The sequence below is a fragment of the Quercus suber genome, unplaced genomic scaffold (assembly GCF_002906115.3).
Source record: "Quercus suber isolate HL8 unplaced genomic scaffold, Cork oak 2.0 scaffold_162, whole genome shotgun sequence".
Lineage (NCBI taxonomy): Eukaryota > Viridiplantae > Streptophyta > Magnoliopsida > Fagales > Fagaceae > Quercus > Quercus suber.
Genome location: NW_027069623.1, coordinates 46,577 through 66,373, shown reverse-complemented (window position 1 = coordinate 66,373; position 19,797 = coordinate 46,577). Strand labels below are relative to the sequence as shown.

The window sequence follows — 19,797 nt, the reverse complement described above, 5'->3', positions numbered from 1 at the left end:
ATACAATTAGAGATGACAATTTTTTCCCGCTCTATGCAAATTTTCTCTATCCTACAAAAGTGGTGGGGCAGGAACGGAACAAGATTTTAACCCCGCACCACAGGACGAGACGAGAATGAATTTAGACTTTTTAAACCCACTTCTCCTCGTCCTCGCCTCACCCTGCGTTACTAAATATTATAATTGTAAATTTTTCATACCCTAAAACCCTACTATTTAAACAAACATATTAATATTAGCATATTTTATTCTACTCAATATAGTTCTCTGTTTTTATTTTGTTTTGTGTTATACTATGAGTTTTTTTTTTTTTAATGATTGTCTTGTTAAACACTTGGGTATATTATTCAAATTTTTCTAAAAATTGATTTGATTTGATGGGATAAATTTAGTTGTAATTTCAAGTATATTTTTATTAATGAAATATGTTTTATTAACAAAATTGTACTAGTTGTAAGGCAAATTTTTTAAAAAAAAAAAAGTAAAGTAAAGTTTTACAAGGTGGGGCGGAGCTTTGCGAGGTCCCAAGGGGTAAGGATGAGGTGAGAAAGTTTTCTCCGTCATGTGAGGCAGGGCAGAGATGGGGCAAGATAAAACCATGCGGGGTGAGAAGGAAGACCTCATCCTTTAGCCCCGCCTTGCCCTGCCCCATTGCCATCCCTAGATACAATCACTTAACAATTTGAATTAAAAACCTCACTTGTCCAAACTATAGTAACCTTTCTATGATTAATTACATTTGACAATCAATTTTTACCAAACTTGTTAGCCCCTTCTTCTTTTTTCCCCCTTTTTCTTTTACGTTTACTATTTTTTTCTTTTTTAATAGTTATAATACAAGGATCCAAACTGTTTATTTGTTAATTTTTTGGGATGATATGGCATGCACAATAAACATACAACCTTAAAAGATTGGAAGAACTCTTGTGAGGAGACTTCTCTGTAGGGATGAAAATGTGTTTATGTTTGTTTAATTATTTACTAAACAAATCAAGTTCAAGTCTACGTTTAGGTCTAATAAACAAGCCTAACTCAAATATAATAATGTGTTTGTAAATAAACTTGTGAGTAGAAAACTCTGTTTTATATATATAGTCTTGAGATTGGATGGTGTAAAATTGTAAATAAATTAATTTAAAATCAAATTAGTATTTATAATTTATTGAAAATATAAAATAGTCCATTTCATACTATAAATTTTATATAATTCATAACATGCTTGGTTAATCTATTTTTAAAATAAATTCATTTATGAAAATAATTCTATTTAATTAACTCAAACAATATAATTGCAATTATAATTTATTTCTTAATTATTAGCATATATTTATAATAAAAGGATAAAATATTTAATCTTGGTGTATATTATATACAGGGAAATGATACGTTAATCAAGTAACTCGTGATCAACAAGAAAATAAACTAAATATAAACATGTAATCTAACTTGGTGATGAGTTTTGTTTGAAACAAAGTTAATTAGGAATACTTTAGAGTTTCAAGGGGTGTTTGGTACATGCACTTACAAACATGTATTTTGTTATTTAAAAACATATGTGAAAATACGTGTGGGTAAAAAAGTATATAAAAATACGTGTAATGTTGTTTAAAAACTGAAAATTGTTGTTTGAAATGATGTACCAAACATACATTAGTTTCTCAATTAAGTTCAAACACATTGTTCTATTGGCCAATAAAAAGCACAAATCTTTTTCATCTACAAGTAAATTCAATTGAATTATATGTTCATTTTTTTTAAACCTAATGTACAATATTTAAGTTTTACCTAATTAAATAAACAATTTTGAATTTTTAATATTCAACTTGGCTTGATTTGTTTACATTTTTTTAGACTCATAGATAGTGGGGGAAGGAAAAGTACGGTTTAAATCACAAATATAAGATATCACAAAAGATGTCATTATCACTATACTATCACTTACACCAATTTTATTTACAGTCTCACTTTTCTACAATTTAGTGCAGAGATTGCATAAACCTAGAGGATTCATGTTGTGCACTACGTGTTCTACTCACCCAAAAAAAAAAAAAAAAAAATGAAACCTTATCTATTTCATTGGCGAGCAATGAATGAGCATATGCTGTGGTTGGTTGGAATTGGATCCTCCATTTCAAATATTGTCCATTTTCTCAATTTCGTAATTCGGATTGAATTTTACAACTCTATAAAAGTGTACAGGCAGCCTTGTCATTCAAGAAAATTGAACACTAAAATTAGATAATAATAAAAATATATATATATATATATATTATAGAATTTGTTCACCAAATGCAAACAGCAACACAAATACCTGAAAACGACTACGGTTGCCCAGCAAAGTAAAGTGTTACGACACCGTTTCCTCGCATCAAACAAATTTGAATTTAAAAAACATCTTCTCGCGCGCCGTGCCCAGAATTGAGAAGAAACCAGATCTTCTTACCCCTTGGCTCAAATAAAATTATAAACCTCTCACAAATTTAAAGCTCAATTTCCAATCTTCAAAAAATCCAAAGCCTCAGCACCCAAAAAAATGGCCTCCGTAGTTCCTCACTCCGTCGCCGACGACAGGGACCTCGACGACGCAGATTTATGGGCCGTAATCGACTCCGCCGTGGCCTCGCACTCCGCCTCCAAATCCCACAAATCCCTCGCTATCAGATCCCCCAATTTCCAATCCCTACCCCCAATCTCAAACCCCTCGCCGCCATCAAAGCTCTCTAAATACCCTAAAACCCCAAACTCCAACCATTCCGACGCCAAATCTAGGGTTTTGGCCCAAGGCGAGGTGATACAGGAACCCTGGGTCTATCGCCCGCCGCGGAAGGTCGCAAGGACTTGTGCTTCGGAAGCTAGCGAGACCAGTCCTCTTATCGTGCTCAAAAACCTGCAGCGCACTCCGACCACTCCGGTGTATTCGTCGCCGGAAGCGCATTTGTCGCCGGAGATTGGGATGTTCAGTGTGAAGGAGCTTAGTCCTCATTCGGAAAGCTATGGGCGGAGCGAGGATAAGCATATGGTGCATAGCTTGTCTGGGAGGTTCCCTTCGGTTTCACTGTTTAAGGAGTATCAGAATACAGCTATGGCGGTAATTTACTCTGATTTGAGTTTATATATTGGATTAAGTTGATTTTGCTTGTGTGAAATCAATTTTTTTTTTAAGCGTGGCATGTAAGAAACACAAAATGTTAAATCTTTTCAACAATGATGGACTTGGATTCTAATGAATTGTATTTTTGTTTTTGTTGAATGTATGATATATGTTATATGTGATAAATTTGCCTATTGTTTCAGAGGATTTATATTCGGTTGTAAGGGTTTAATTCATAGTATAAAGTATTGATGTAAGATTAAAGAAGAGACAATTTAGTACTACTGTAGTAAAAACCATTGTGTTTTGGTGTTTGACAGGAATGATCAATATGGCACTCAATTATAATAGGATATGTAAGATTTTAATTAATGTGGCAATGGGTGTCCTTTGGATTAGTGATAGAGAGCACTCAGACCAGCATTATGTTGATGAGACACAACTACAAGCACATGGTAGAATGTGTCTTATATATTGGCGTAATTTGAAATACATCCTATTGTAGACTAGTGCCTCTAATGTGACACAACCCTAGTGCTTTGGTTGGAAGTTTCTTCAGAACCTTCCTATGTTCCCCATTTCTTCTCTCTGGTCAGGCCTTTTGGTGAATTTGATTTTTGTTGTATGTTTACCTTAAGAAGTGGTAAAAGTAAAACCCAAGTTTTCTAGCGTAATTGTACATTTGATAAGACAACCCTTTAGGCTTTAGTGCAGTTATTTTCATTAATGTCTCTGTTGCCTCTTTGGATTTCAGCTAGCAACTTTTTAAATTTGAATTTACTTAGTTTTCCTTTTCCTTTTACTTTTTCTTTACACCTCTTACTGTCCTACAGGCTTAAGTTACTATTTCCCTGCTTGTTTAGATGAATTTTTGAAGCATCTCATGTTTGAATATCAAATCTCCATCATTTGTTTGGAATGAACTAAAATTATCCACACAGACACAACACGGTGACGATTGTTACATGCTTATGTAATGGATGGGTGCACATGCCACAAATAGCACACCCCAAAGGAATTTCATGCAATTTGTTCTAATCAAATGCTGTCTGTGTCATTCAATGGGCAGATATTGGAGAGAAGCGATTATGTGATGATTTCTGGAAACCCTTTCATAAAAAAATCAGGTAATAGATTATGGGTATCTCGTCTCTTGCTATTATGACATGAAGCAGCAGACATACATAACATCTGGTGTCTGTATTAAGCAGGGTGGAGGAAGATATCATTCTACTTCAACCTCTCATTTGAAATCAGAGACAAGACTATTGAATTTGATGAAAATCGAAATGTTCAGCGTGCCGAATTTGTGGTTCGGGCATACATGCAGTATGTTATCTGGCTTTTGAGTATTAAAGCCATATTGTTAGTATTTGTTTGGGAACAGTTTATGTAGCTTTTTATTAAAAAAAATTTGCTAAAAGTATGCTAAAGTATACTTGTACTTTGAAAAAAGTGAGAAAAAGTGGGGAGTGAGATTTTAAAAAGCTGTGCATAAAAGTTAAAAGCTAAAAGCTGATCCCAAACTTTCCCTTAGTATATCTAATGTATTATTTTCTCTGACTACTATTTTGCAATTCTTTTCTTTTGTTGCTAGAGGTGGTAGGTTCTCAGATGGGTGGGGCTCATGTGAGCGGCGTGAGAAGAGATTTTTAAAGCCAAATCATGATATACCCAGTACAGCAGAGACCAGAGCAAAAAATAAATCATGCCAAGTATATCTTTTCTTCTTGCAGTTGGCTTGTGCCTAAATGTGCTATTGATATTCAACAACTAGCTGTTCTTATGATTGTAGCATTTTCACTGGTTTACATAGACAGTAAGCTTTGACGTTAGACTAGTGTCATAATCATTTGCTGAAGCTTGGATCAGCTTAGAGTCTTATCATATTGTTAATATGTAGCTTTAGTATTGTTTCTTTTCTTTTTGTGGATCCTATAGATGCCATAAATAATAAAATGGAACAAGTAGTATAGTTCAGTAAATTACATTGAGCTGATTGCCGTTGGCTGCATATTTTTTCTTCAAGGCAAAGATAAATGTTGCACCTATGGTCCACTCTTCACCCTTTGTTTAGAGGAGGGAGGTGATGCCCTTTGGTCTACAGACAATTGGCATTGCCATTGTTTGCGCAACATGTAGTTTTGAAGACAAAAGTAGAAATTTTGTTAAGCATAAAATTTCAAGTATCTTTTATTAAGAAAATTGTCCTGAACGTTAAATATGTGCTTGCATAAAAAATGCAGTCTCTTGAAGCTTGCTGTTGTCAAGTCTCAATGCTAAAAGTTGGTGATACCTCTATTGTATGAATTCATTATGAAGATTATGGAAGACACTGATCAAATGTTGGAATTTGGGAAAGATTTCTAGACGCAAAGACAACATTTTCAGATAATTTTAGTCTGGAAGTGCTACAAGAATGTGTCATGCATTTAGATGTTTACAGGCTTCACTGGCTGACCTGTAAATGACTCAAATGTTACATTATTTGTATCATTCATATCAGAATATGCTGTCTTGCCTCTTTAACTAATACCTGAGCTTTTCTTCTCTTAGCTAACCATTAGAAAATGGTGCATGACCCATGATCCTAATTTGCATTGCTTCATTTCCAATGCTATGAAGTCATTATTTGTACAATTTGATGTTCTATACGCTGCTGCATGCTGGATTAGCTATGTGGAACATCAAGATTTTCTTGCATACAATTGAAATTCCCTTATTCTTCTTTTTTCTTTTTCTTTTTCTTTTTTTCCCCTATAGCACACTAGACTTGGCACACTATGCATGTGACATTCCTCACAATGATTTTTAGATATTAATGACTCACTCTCTCTGAAGAATTTGATGGATAATGGGGAAATGGATTTGTTTCACCATTTGAATTTAAGTTAATAAGTTATCTTGTTATCATTTTTAAAATTTTGTAATTAGAGAAATATTTGTAAAACAAAGTGAGGTTTTTTTTTTTTTTTTCCCATCAAAAAAGAAAAAAGAAAAAAGAAGGGGTTTTTTATTATTATTGATATTGCCTACTTTTCTGCTGAAATGTGAAAGCTCACATCTGTAGTTTTACATTTGCAGGACCTGCTTGGAATTGGAGAATATCGACCGGGTGCAAGCCAAGGCCAGAGATGAGAAACATCAACCTCAAATCCAGTCAGCAATTCTGGTCCACCACTTCCTCTGAATTGTGTTAAGAAATGATCAGATTCAGACTGGGTATGGCGTCATCAAAAAGCTCACACCAGTCAAGATATTTACACTGATTTGACCGTGAATTGTAAAAATGAGGGAAAAAAAATAGTTCTGTATATGACTATTTGCTTGTTCGAGTGAGCCTAATTGTTTCTTGAACAAGTGAAAGCCATTGTAACATGCATATAAATAGATGAAACTTCATTTTTCTCCCTTCCTAGGGGAAATGAACAAGAAGGGAAAGCAGGGATTTTTACTGTTGTGCAGCTATCCAATAATCATGATGAATAGCTTGAGACTTTTGAGAACATATGCAGAATGTGTCAGAGCTTGGGCAGGATTGCATGATAGCGAAGGGAGCTTGTGTTGGACAAGACGGTAAGAGAATAGAGCTTTTGGACCAAAAAGAAAAAGTTGGCCTCCAAAGACAGGATGATGAAACAGTTGATATACACCAAAGCACAACGTTTTCCTTTTTCAGTCTTTAACCAGGCATATTGCCCTCCTTCCATAAAATTAGCTTCACAAGCCCCATGTATTACTATGAGATATTATGCCAACGTATAAAATCACAAAAATAGATGCTGCATGAAAAGGACCACAAAGATTGGAATAATGGACCTGCCAAGTATAACCTACTGTGGACCAACATTGATATTCTTTCTTAAATTTTGATTTTTAGGATAAATTATTAGGTCATGGAGGATTGTTGAAACGGTCCTCTTGGTCATTCTAACTAATAAAACGCTGCTATTTATACAAATGTGATATCATTTAGTAATTTTTTTATTTTTTTATTTTTGTGTTGATTAAAATTCTAATTCATACATTTACATAAGTGGTATTATTTCATTGATTAGAAAAACTATTTCAGTAGTCATCTCGGTGGATTTAATAATTTCTCAATTTTCGGGGTTGACAGCTTTTTTCTATGAAAAGAGATATGGTTTTCAAGTGATCTCCAATAAGGAAGTTGAGTTAAGCACCAGCATTAGATTTTGTGTTTCTATAAAAGTCATAAAAATATAGCCAGGTGGACGATTGTGATTTGTTTAAACAACAAATGAAAGCAACAAAAATAATCCAATATATGAAGGGCTATCCTAGTAATTTACAGCCAAAAGAGCAAAAGAAAGTAGCCTTGCTCTGGTCCTCCCTGCCTTACTGTGTCCCCTTTTTGTGTCACTCCCCGTACAAAATTTATTCTTATTTCCATGAATTGCATCTCCTTCCGCTAGCTAGTCTTGTCTGCTGAGGCAGAGAGAGACACATAGAAAAAACGGTAAGACGTCACACTCTCTCCCCCAAGTGTTTTTGTTTTGACTCTGTATGCTCAAACAGGCAATGCGGCAGCTTGTGCTTCAAGCATTACTCCTTTTTATCCCTTCTTTTTTTATCTAAACAATCACTGTTCTTTTGAACTCTTTTTCTTGTTCTACAATTCATTTTCCTTTTCTTTTCAGTCTTATCTTCTACTTCTTTTTTCAATTCCTTGGTCAGATTAGGTGATAATGGTGGAATGACAGCTCATTCTCTCTCCGAGGTGACCTCCTAGTATATCAGTCAGTCCCACTTTCTTTAACTACTTTGGGGCTAGAGAATCATGGCTCAGCAGGTACCTCTGCCTCTCTCTTTCTCTCTTTTGCACACACAAACACTTAGTAAATGTACTATAATGAATGCTTTTTATGGAATTTTTTTTTGGAGATTTTGAGTAAATGACTGAACCAAGATGATTGATTTGGAATGCAGGAAGAAGGGTGGCCTTTGGGGTTGAGACCACTGAATGCAAGAGTTGGGTTGGTGAGAAATCGTGATTTGTCTGGATCAGTCTCCTTCAGCACTTTGCTCACTGGCTCTCCCACCTCCTCCATTGTTTCTTCTTCAGATCTTGATACTGAGGTCAGTACACATTTTCCTTATAAAAAGCAGTAGTGGAACACAGAAGAGCAAAAAAAAAAAAAAAAAAAAAAAAAAAATTTGTATTAAAAAAATCTGTACTTGGTGCTTCTCATACTCAGCTTTCAGCTATATTCAATGTAGTGACAACACGAGAAAGATGATCACTAGCACTTAGAGCTCCTAGCTGATTTGTATTTTACATTTTGCTTTAGAAGGGTCCCCAGACATGGTCTTATTTATCATTGAAATCTTATACGCCAGTGGCATATCACTACATTAACTTCTTTTTCTTTTTCTTTTTTTAAATTTTTGCCTCCTCTTAAACATTGTTCACTATGGATCATTATTGGATTGGTTACAATATATAATTTCAAATCAAAGATAAGCCAAGCCTCTTGCTCAAATGTGCATTAACTTGTACCTTAACTAGAGAAAAATATGTAAGAATGTGTCTTATCTGAAGAGACAATGTGTCTATCAATTCAGACTATTTTATGGACTTGCATGCTGTGTTTTAACCATGAATTTCTGTGTGATTGGTTTCAGTCCACTGGGTCGTTCTTCCACGACAAAAGCATCACTCTTGGCAGCCTAATTGGAGTTTCAAGCATTTTAGAGCTTTCACGAAGATCAACAAGGGGGAGAACAGCAGAAACCTTAAGAGAAGGAAAGAACCACAAGCCCAAATCTTGGCTATTCTCACTATGCTCAAAACTAAGCACTGATGCTGTGAACGCAAGCGATACCCCATCTCTTGGTCACTTTCTTGAGGAAGAGAGGAGAACTGCAAGTGTATACAGAAGGAATCAGAGCCCAGACATTTATGGACCTAGTGATTTCTCACCCATCCCGCCCGTTTTGGACACAAACTCGCTGTTTGTCGGTGGCCAAGTTGCTCCCAATCAAGTGTTCCAAGAAAGTCGGACAATGAATTATTAGATAGCAATGGATATGGGATTCCATTACTATTCTCATGCTTGCGTGGCCATCTCATCAAATGATAGACTTTGATCTCAAGAGATGAGCATTATTTTATTTATGTTTCTTGTTGGAATCTAGATTTCTTTGATGAGTTAAGACATAAGACTCAGATTGCATTTGTTTCAAGAGGAAGACCCGTCTCCCTCATTAAGTCCCAACTTTTTTAAGGAGAGGTTTTTTCTATTATATTCAGAGGGGTGAGAGTATTGAGGCAAGCAGCAACTTTGAAAAACAATGCTGCATTAAACTGTTATTTAATTTGTCTTGTGCGGTATAAATAAGAAATGAGAAATAAGACGTCGCTATCTCAATTAAAGGTTGTGTCTTTCAAAATATTCCTGGTGCTGCTCNAAAAAAAAAAAAAAAAAAAAAAAAAACCCAGCATGCTTCTTTTGTTTATACTTGCTTCTATGATGATTCTGTAATTCTGTCTACGTTGTGCGCTAGCAAACAGTTTTTGACTGTCATGATAGAAATAATAATTGCCACTTTTTCCCTTTTTTTTATTATTTTTTTTTATGGGATTCCGTTTTCTTGTTATGTTTAGGTGTACACATTTATTACTATGCCATGACCTTCAATTTAAAAAAATATATATATTAAAAAAAAAAAAACTTGACTGGAATGAACATCTCAGTTTCAGACCAATTTTCCCTATTTGATGATTGTTGAGAATCACATTCAATGTGTGTTACCTAGAGCTAGAGGACAGAAAATGTTTCTACAAAAGTTACATCTATGTTCCTACCTGATTTTGTATTTGTTGGATGTGTGTGTGCAGTTAACTAATTTCTCTTGGTCATGCCTATTTAAAGTTGAAATCACTTTACTCTTTCCACATGGTTCTCTATGATGGCGTCCGCCCACATTTATATGCTTCAAGTGCTCCTTTAGATATGGGTCTGTTTTTCTTTGTATTAAAAAAATCTGTACTTGGTGCTTCTCATACTCAGCTTTCAGCTATATTCAATGTAGTGACAACACGAGAAAGATGATCACTAGCACTTAGAGCTCCTAGCTGATTTGTATTTTACATTTTGCTTTAGAAGGGTCCCCAGACATGGTCTTATTTATCATTGAAATCTTATACGCCAGTGGCATATCACTACATTAACTTCTTTTTCTTTTTCTTTTTTTAAATTTTTGCCTCCTCTTAAACATTGTTCACTATGGATCATTATTGGATTGGTTACAATATATAATTTCAAATCAAAGATAAGCCAAGCCTCTTGCTCAAATGTGCATTAACTTGTACCTTAACTAGAGAAAAATATGTAAGAATGTGTCTTATCTGAAGAGACAATGTGTCTATCAATTCAGACTATTTTATGGACTTGCATGCTGTGTTTTAACCATGAATTTCTGTGTGATTGGTTTCAGTCCACTGGGTCGTTCTTCCACGACAAAAGCATCACTCTTGGCAGCCTAATTGGAGTTTCAAGCCCCCCCCCCCCCCCCCCCCCCTTCCCAGAACTTTCTTTTTTGTTTTTTGTTTTCATTTCTACTACACAGCTGATGTGCAAACGGCGGAGACACAAATTAGCAGATCAAAAAATGCATTGATCAAAAAATGGTTTGGGTCTTTTTCTAAAAGGGACCACAAAAACATAAATTTCGTTTCAAATCAGATATTATATTTTTATGCATAATTTATGAGTACAAAAACTTGAAAACATGGAAGAATTGAGAGAAATTATTTCATTTTTTCCACTAACTCACTGACATAGCGCAAAAACAATGTTGGAGACAATTTTTGGATTTACAATTTATTGAGGTGTATCGTCGTCAAGTTAGATAATTGATGCAATTGCAAAAAACAAAGTTTTGAAGAGTATTTCTCAGAACTTCTTATCTACTTTACTCAGATTCTTGGCAAAACTTTGTTACAAAGCCCGAGATAACAAAGATGCGAAGAAGAACTAATAGTGGCATTCCAGAATTAAGCCCAGAGGACTAACAAATTTGGCAAAATTAGCCAACAGATTTCAGACCCATCAATTTAACAAAAGCAAAACGAAATACAGTTTTTTGTAGGCCAATCCCATATATATAAATATTCATATAGGTAAAACAAAAAAAGACTGATACAAGATAAACACATTATCAGAATATAATAAATAATAGTTCACACTCCAATGAATCAACAAATAATGAAATATCCTGTCGCAGATTAGAGATGGCACGGTGGTGGCACGACAATGCCCATGACCACAAAAGAGCTCATTCAAACCAGCAGAGTATCAATCAATTTAGACTTGGAATGGCCATGGCCAATTTTTCAAGTCCTCCTCTTGTCCCACAACTCCCACCTTGGAACTCTTCCTCATTGCATAGCTATTAGCCCCAACATTATCACTTTCAACATAAGCATAGTACTTCAAGAAAAATGCAAGTGTCAAGACCACCCACTCCAAGCAAAAGATCAACACACACAACCCACCAGCCAACTTCAGTATCACAGCACCATCATCTTCCCTCACATAGGACTTCAATTGGCCAAGGAAATCCCCGGTTCTCGTGAAGATCAGCACAGAAACCGAGCCTTGGAATATCGCGGTGAGCACAGTTGCCACCATGTGAGCTGCATACCACCGGCTAGGCCCCGATGAGCCGGCTGCTGCACAGCCGAAGACCGCTCCGGCTATGGTGAAAATGTGGAGGAGGATTAGGAAGAAGCCGCTTATAGACGGGAAGAGCCGGAGAGAAAGAGTGAGGAAGATGCAACTGGAGGCTGCACCAAGGAGAATGTAATTGCAGAAGAGGAAGACCTTGTGGGTGTGGTAGTGGGAATCAGTCACTGAGCCCATGGTGATGCTGTGCATACCCATTTTTGACAAATTCAGCTGAATTCAGTAAACTAAAGTTGCTTTGGAGAGGTTTTAGGCAAATGGGGGTATGTGAGGAATTGAGTTTTGGAAGCTCAGAAATGATGAATTTGTTTGGAGAGAAATGGGGAGTGGAAAGGGGAAGATATAGAGAGTGAGACAGCTGAGAGGCACAACGGCCATATTTTGAAATATGACCGTTCGAGCAAGGTCTTTTTTATTTTTTGGTTGCCGAACGTTGGAGTAAAAGTCAAAGGACCCACAAGACAAATTGTAACGGCTAGTTTATTACTTTTTTTTTCTTTTCTTTTCTGAGCTTTTATATGTGTTGTTGTGATATATTGATTTGGATTGTTGGATTAGAATTGTACAGTCGATGGTTTATGTTTCTTCCCGATTCTGAGGGCTTTTTTTTCGACTAAGTTATCATGTTACCTACACCTGGTCTTTCATTCCAAGTTATCACCTAGTTTTACTTCGTTTCTGTTCCATTCTTTGGTCAATAAATTACAGCTCTAAAGTAAAGGCAAACAAGGAAATAATTAATGAATCAAAAATAAAATAACATTTACCTTACCTTTCCAGGTTGAACCCAAGCCATGGAAGAGTCTGCTTCTTCTTCTTCTTTCTTCATTTCGTCCACTGGTCCTTCTTCAGTTCAATTTTTTTTTTTTTTTTTTTTTTTTTTTTTTTTGGAGCAAGACACGTGATTAGGCATTGGAAATGACAAAGGAGACATGAAAAAGTTTCACACTTTATAATAATAAAATAATAAAGGTTATTTACAGCTTTTTTTTTTTTTTTAATTAAATTAATGTCAAAACTTTTCAATTATAATTTATTAATAATTATTCTAAGAGTATTCATTAACATGAGTCCATGACCCTTTATTAATAAAATAAGAAAAATGCTAAGGGATATCCTTAGGACAATGGTTAACAATCTATTTAAAGAAAGTTTTATGAAAAAAAACAATTAATATTTTGACAGTTTTTTTATATTTTCATAAAAGCAATGTCAAAATTTTCCTAAAATGAATTGTTAACCATTGCTCGTTAACATGACCCACAAAATAAAACTGTTTTAAGAGTAATTTTAGTACACCATAACTTTTGTTACAATTATCTCTCGTGTCAAATTATAATTGGCTACTTGTTATTTTTACATAAGCTTACCACTTTTTCTCCACGACTCACAAGCTGCCTTGTGGACAATTGTGGTACAAGTTGTGCCATTTTATGTGGTTTTAGAATTTTTGCAGTTTTAATATTATTATTATTATTATAATTACTAGGTAAATGTTTTGACTTGAAATTGATATATTAGTTGGTATATGGACTTGCTTAGTTGGTAAAATGGAAAAATATGAGGATAGAAAATGACAGAATGGAAAAGTACGAGGATAGGAAATAGGAAAGAAATTGAAAATTGTGAAAATATAAAAGAGATTTTAGTTTTACTCACTTGTGTTTGATAATTGAAGAGTGGAAAAGTAAAGAGATAGAAAATAAAGTTTGTATAAATTTATTCTCATACTTTATTACGTAACTTTTTTTTATAGGAAAATGCTATAAACATAAAATATTTTACAAACTGCTGATATGGTGAATGACTATTGATATGCAAAAAAAATGATAGTAGAGTCCTAAATGAGACCTAGTAAAAATTTGTAAAATAATTTGTGGCCGTAAAGTATTACTCTTTTTTATATGGTATTTATAAAGGGAAAAAAGTATTGTTTTGAAATAAAATAAGCAAACCAAATGTTGAATTTAAAAACCAATAAAAAATGAGTCAACATTGATTTTAGTTTTGGGGAGAGCAGATGAGCAATTTCATCCAAACCTTTTTTCCTCCCCATTTTTTATCCATGGGAGATTGACCAAATACCCATTTCACACAAAATTTCTCCTATTTTTTCTCCCTCATTTTCCATCCACCTTATTTTCATTCAAAAACACTCTTAAGATCAGTTTGGTTGGAAAGATTTTAGGGAGGATGAAAAATAGGAGAGAAAAGTGGAGAGAAAATTATTTTTGTGTGTTTCTGGTTGAAGAGAGGAGAAGATGGAAATTTGATAAGGCCAGGATGTTTTTTCTCCGGCCACCAAAAACCAATCTCTCTAATTTGGAGAGAAAAGATGGTTTTATTGCAAATGACAATTTTCCCCTATTTTCACTGTTGAGTTCCAGACTTCCAACCAACCTTTCTTCTTCTTTTTTCTTTTTCTTCTTTTGTCCAGTGTTGCTCATATCCTATTATAATTTATTTTAACTTTTTATTTTTCAAAAAAAAAAAAAAAAAACTTTAACACTCTCTCTCTCTCTCTCTCTCTCTCTCTCTCTCTTCAATCTAAATCTTAATCTTTCATGCTATCTTTATTTATTAATGGGTTTTGTTTAATCTTTGGGTGGATGTATATTTTTCTTAAATTAACTTTATGTTAGGCCCTTATTTCAATCCATTGAAGAAAGATTATGGAGCTTCTACTGATAAAAGTGTGTTATGTATTTGGTTGCAAGTCAAGATGGGTTACCAACACACCTCATAGAGGTATCTCTCTCACTTTCTAAATAACATTGTTATCTGCCCCTTTAAATGTTCAAAGAAATGCCTTAACCAAACTTTCCATCACCAAAACTCTTCAAAAAGGGCTTAGAAGTTTAGGTAAAACATCTTATTTGGTATTAATTAATTAATTTAAGTTTCAGAATTTCATATATTTATGATTCGGATTAAGGGTCTGCTATTCATGTTGTGGTTATAGATTGTTGGGGGGGGGGGGGGCAATCAGGATTTTTACTCTGGCGAGGCCGAGACTAAACTATCACAAACACCACACCATAAGTCTTGGATTTTTAATTCCAAAGTGAGTCATAATTCATATATATTGCATACAAAATTATATTTCTACAAAATTATCTTTACATCTTTCTAAAAGTTTTCTAATTCNTTATAAAGGGAAAAAAGTATTGTTTTGAAATAAAATAAGCAAACCAAATGTTGAATTTAAAAACCAATAAAAAATGAGTCAACATTGATTTTAGTTTTGGGGAGAGCAGATGAGCAATTTCATCCAAACCTTTTTTCCTCCCCATTTTTTATCCATGGGAGATTGACCAAATACCCATTTCACACAAAATTTCTCCTATTTTTTCTCCCTCATTTTCCATCCACCTTATTTTCATTCAAAAACACTCTTAAGATCAGTTTGGTTGGAAAGATTTTAGGGAGGATGAAAAATAGGAGAGAAAAGTGGAGAGAAAATTATTTTTGTGTGTTTCTGGTTGAAGAGAGGAGAAGATGGAAATTTGATAAGGCCAGGATGTTTTTTCTCCGGCCACCAAAAACCAATCTCTCTAATTTGGAGAGAAAAGATGGTTTTATTGCAAATGACAATTTTCCCCTATTTTCACTGTTGAGTTCCAGACTTCCAACCAACCTTTCTTCTTCTTTTTTTCTTTTTCTTCTTTTGTCCAGTGTTGCTCATATCCTATTATAATTTATTTTAACTTTTTATTTTTCAAAAAAAAAAAAAAAAAACTTTAACACTCTCTCTCTCTCTCTCTCTCTCTCTCTCTCTCTTCAATCTAAATCTTAATCTTTCATGCTATCTTTATTTATTAATGGGTTTTGTTTAATCTTTGGGTGGATGTATATTTTTCTTAAATTAACTTTATGTTAGGCCCTTATTTCAATCCATTGAAGAAAGATTATGGAGCTTCTACTGATAAAAGTGTGTTATGTATTTGGTTGCAAGTCAAGATGGGTTACCAACACACCTCATAGAGGTATCTCTCTCACTTTCTAAATAACATTGTTATCTGCCCCTTTAAATGTTCAAAGAAATGCCTTAACCAAACTTTCCATCACCAAAACTCTTCAAAAAGGGCTTAGAAGTTTAGGTAAAACATCTTATTTGGTATTAATTAATTAATTTAAGTTTCAGAATTTCATATATTTATGATTCGGATTAAGGGTCTGCTATTCATGTTGTGGTTATAGATTGTTGGGGGGGGGGGGGGCAATCAGGATTTTTACTCTGGCGAGGCCGAGACTAAACTATCACAAACACCCACACCCATAAGTCTTGGATTTTTAATTCCAAAGTGAGTCATAATTCATATATATTGCATACAAAAATTATATTTCTACAAAATTATCTTTACATCTTTCTAAAAGTTTTCTAATTCGCTATATGGAAATGTCATAAATTAATGGGAGCCCAATTATTTGCATGCTATTAATTTTTTAAAAATTTGTGGCAGCCATGCCCCCCCCCCCCCCCCCTTTCTCCCTATATCCCGCCCCTAGTTATGGACATTTGACATACTTGAATAAAAAAAAGTACTGGATTATTGCTCCCTTTATATGTATGTATGAACTATGTTTATTGATGGAATTATTATTTTAACCAACTTTAATGTACGATAAAAGCAATTAGAAACCCAAGCAATTTTGCAATATAGGTGTATGCATGTTCTATGACCACATATTCACCAAAGTTCATAAAGTATTGTTTCTCCAAAGATAATTTTTTTTTTTTTTTTTTTGGCTTAAGTTTCCCCAAAGATTTGATTGATAGAGAATCATCCTTTTGATGGGAGTGTCATCAATAAAGCTAAACTCACCAACTAATAAAATAAAATCCATGGCCACAACTATGGCCCCCAACTAGAAATTACATGATTGCAAAATTCCTCAATGAGTTGTAATCTATTAGTAAACATTGATGGTGAAAATTACAATATGCCAATCTGAATATTGCTATTGAATTTCTCAACTTATAAAGAAAGGTTCAATACCTCTTGTGGCGACAATTTTTGCTTCAAGGCTAAGGGTTAGACCATGTTGTAACCTAGGCAATTTTGTTGTCCCAAATGAGAAAGAAATGCTTCCTCTTCACACCTTATAAGGGATGAGCAAGTGGATGAAGAGTACCACTAGTTTGGTTGAAGCAAAAATTGTCCCCACACCTCTCTTTCTTATTCTTCTAATATTTTATTTTATATTTTTTTTATAAGTAAAGGTTTCATACCTCTCTTTTATATCTTCTTGAAGCTTCCAATTTGATAGGGTAGCAAACTGCCCCTAAGCATAGGGCTAGCTCACTCAGAATTTTCAGAAAAAATGTTTATTTTTTCATGTATTAGCTTTTTTCATATAAAAAATAAAAAAAAATTCTTCTCAAAAAGCTCTAGATCTCTCCTCCCCCTCTCTCTCCCTTCTTGCAATAGGGATCTCATTTATGTTTGGTGCTATCTTACAACAAGTCTGATTTAGGTTCTTAATTTTTATTTCATTTCTTTTTGTATATTTTCGTTTATAGTTGTGCGACATGGAGTAAAATTTTCTAATTCTCAATGTAAGCCCAAAATTCTATGGGGGCTTTGTGGTTGAAGAGTTTTCAAGGTTTTAATTTTTTAAGTGTGATGGTTGTTTTAGGACTTTTAATTGGAAGTTGTGGCCAAAGGATAATGGGATTATGACTCATTAAATTTAGCAATGCATTTATGCCTCCATCTATCACAACTATTCACAAGAGACATGTTCGCAAATCATAGGGGTAGGTGAATCCCGAATCCATCTTTCCTTTGGTGGGTAAATTGATTGGATTAGTAAAATAATGTTTGGGGCAAATCATATACACTTTTATTTGATTTTTTTTTTTTTTTTTCCTTTGATATGTGAAATTGTGAACATTGATATAGGGAAAAAAAAAACAAAAAAACAAAACCAGAAGGAACTTCTTGGCCAATGCATTCTAAAGTGGAAGAACAGGGCAAAGGTGATAAGAGTAAAGGTTCCATAATTCCTTTAATATAAGTTTATGCACAAACACCTAAAACTTTGATTGGTAATCTGTTGTTTTCTATGTCAATTGCATTTTTTTTACCAGTGTTTGTTATTTCAGTCTCTTTCTTGCTTTTCTGGGTCAAGTGTTGGATTCACGAATCAAACTAGGATTGTAACAATAAAATAAATGGTATAGAATAGCCAACATTGTAGCTTATAGATTTTGCCTCATCTTCAATAAATTTATCTTTCAATTAATATGAAAAATGTTTATTGTTTGTCTTTAATTTAGATCAAGACTTATAAACCTCACCATAAATATTTTGGTCAAATATAAGTTAATATGACCTTATTTAGATCAAGTTTTCAGTGCCAATGGCAATGGAGACATCTTTAGTGAATCTGCTACGTCAAATTTGGTCAAATAAATGATAGAGTATTGTTGCTTTCTAACAATTTGTCAGTTTCCAATTGTGAAGGACTATTGATTGATTCTAGGTAGTACACATTCTAATGTTTCACAATTTTTTATATATACTAGGCCTATGCTTGTGTTTCATAGTCCAAAAACCTGACAAATTAGTCATTCTACTTGCTCTCTGATATATAATCTCTCAAAGAACTCTCCATTATCAGTGGTTAATGTTCTGTAATTCAAAAATTTAGAATCCTGCTTGCTGGTTTTGCCCACCGCTTATAGGAGACCATGGTTTTATAAAATTTTTATTTAAAAAAAAGAATGAAATTTATGGATCTCTATAAGAGTATTGTTGCACTGATTGGTTATTCGGAGGTTGTGCAAAAAGAAAGAGAGCAAGACTTTCATTAAATTATATTCTCAATTGGCAACAGACTGGTGAAGGATATATTTATAGGAAAAAGGGTTGTGGCTCGACGCCGAAATGGAAGACATTCAAAGCTTGCTGACTCAGGGAATGCAAATTTTTATACGTTGTAGGCTTCTAGCAACCTTGGTGTCAAAGTCCAATATGCATGCATATTTTTCTTAAACATGTAATAATACTTAATGTGGTGGTTAGTAGTTTTTCCATACACTATACATCCCAGGCCCAGCACTCTTCTCCATACTTTCTTTACCACATAACCAAAAAGATAATGGAAGTTCCCTAGCCATTAATGTGGAGATGTATTATACCTTTTATACAAAATCCACTGTAAGATATTTCAGTTCGTAAGGATGGGTTACACCTCGTTATACTTGATGGATTATAATTAAAATTTGAAATCTAATTACATAGGCAAGTTAAAAACTACTGTATTTGATCTATTCATGATGACACTTCAGAAAATAATACTATACTTTTGAATTCTAATGTTGAGTAATAAAGTAATGAATTTATATATTTACTAGTATTTACATAATACTTTAGAATATTTTCATTAGGCCCCCAAAGACAAATTCCAAGCTCCACCACTGCTATGATCTAATTCATAGAACTTAAGTTTCTTAATGACCACCTTTAAAAAAAAATTTGGAGCCACCACTGTCCCGCTAGGTGATAAGTGAAAAGGGAAAACAGGAAAGAACAGGAAAAAATATACTATGAGAGAAATAGTAATCCTGATTTTAAGACCTTCATCATGTAATGATATAGGAACATAAATATGCAAAGGTCATGACATGATATCTATACAAATACCATTTGAAGTAGTATTAGCTTGCACTCTTTAACTCTTGAAGTCACATACTCAGATATTAGTGTGTCAACAGGTAAGATGTTGGAAACAGCAGCTCCCCGCCACAAACAGAATTCCCGCTCCATCTTCCATTAGTAAGATAAGGAGTGGATACAGTGGTCTACTTCTCTAAAACTGTGTTTTAACTTTTCCACCGAGAGTTGAGCAATTAAAAAAAGTGACCATATAGAGGGAAAAAATAGATCTACTTAGGTGACAAGCTTTCAAAAGCATGGCCACTTCTCAATATTTAGAGAAGCAGACTACAACAGCAAGACTAGAACTTTTCCACTGAGAGTTGAGCAA

The 19,797-nt window shown here is 34.0% G+C and overlaps 2 protein-coding genes and 1 non-coding gene across 3 annotated transcripts; 2 read left to right on the top strand and 1 right to left on the bottom strand.

The window, feature by feature from the left end:
* Nucleotides 1-2,336: 2,336 nt before the first annotated feature.
* LOC111993000 (uncharacterized) lies at nucleotides 2,337-6,549 on the top strand. Its single transcript, XM_024024849.2, has 5 exons — nucleotides 2,337-3,088; nucleotides 4,161-4,218; nucleotides 4,303-4,420; nucleotides 4,689-4,806; nucleotides 6,176-6,549. The coding sequence occupies exons 1-5, from the start codon at nucleotides 2,534-2,536 to the stop codon at nucleotides 6,227-6,229; spliced, it is 903 nt and encodes a 300-aa protein (XP_023880617.1). The 5' UTR covers nucleotides 2,337-2,533; the 3' UTR covers nucleotides 6,230-6,549.
* Nucleotides 6,550-7,345: 796 nt separating this feature from the next.
* On the top strand, nucleotides 7,346-9,504 carry LOC111992998 (uncharacterized protein At3g17950). The gene is made up of 4 exons (XR_010630548.1): nucleotides 7,346-7,571; nucleotides 7,795-7,904; nucleotides 8,042-8,191; nucleotides 8,738-9,504. It is a non-coding gene; the product is annotated as an uncharacterized protein At3g17950 (transcript).
* Nucleotides 9,505-11,083: 1,579 nt separating this feature from the next.
* LOC111992991 (uncharacterized) lies at nucleotides 11,084-12,134 on the bottom strand. The gene has a single exon (XM_065777721.1). It carries the CDS (start codon nucleotides 11,998-12,000, stop codon nucleotides 11,422-11,424), a length of 579 nt encoding a protein of 192 aa, XP_065633793.1. The 5' UTR covers nucleotides 12,001-12,134; the 3' UTR covers nucleotides 11,084-11,421.
* Nucleotides 12,135-19,797: the final 7,663 nt, after the last annotated feature.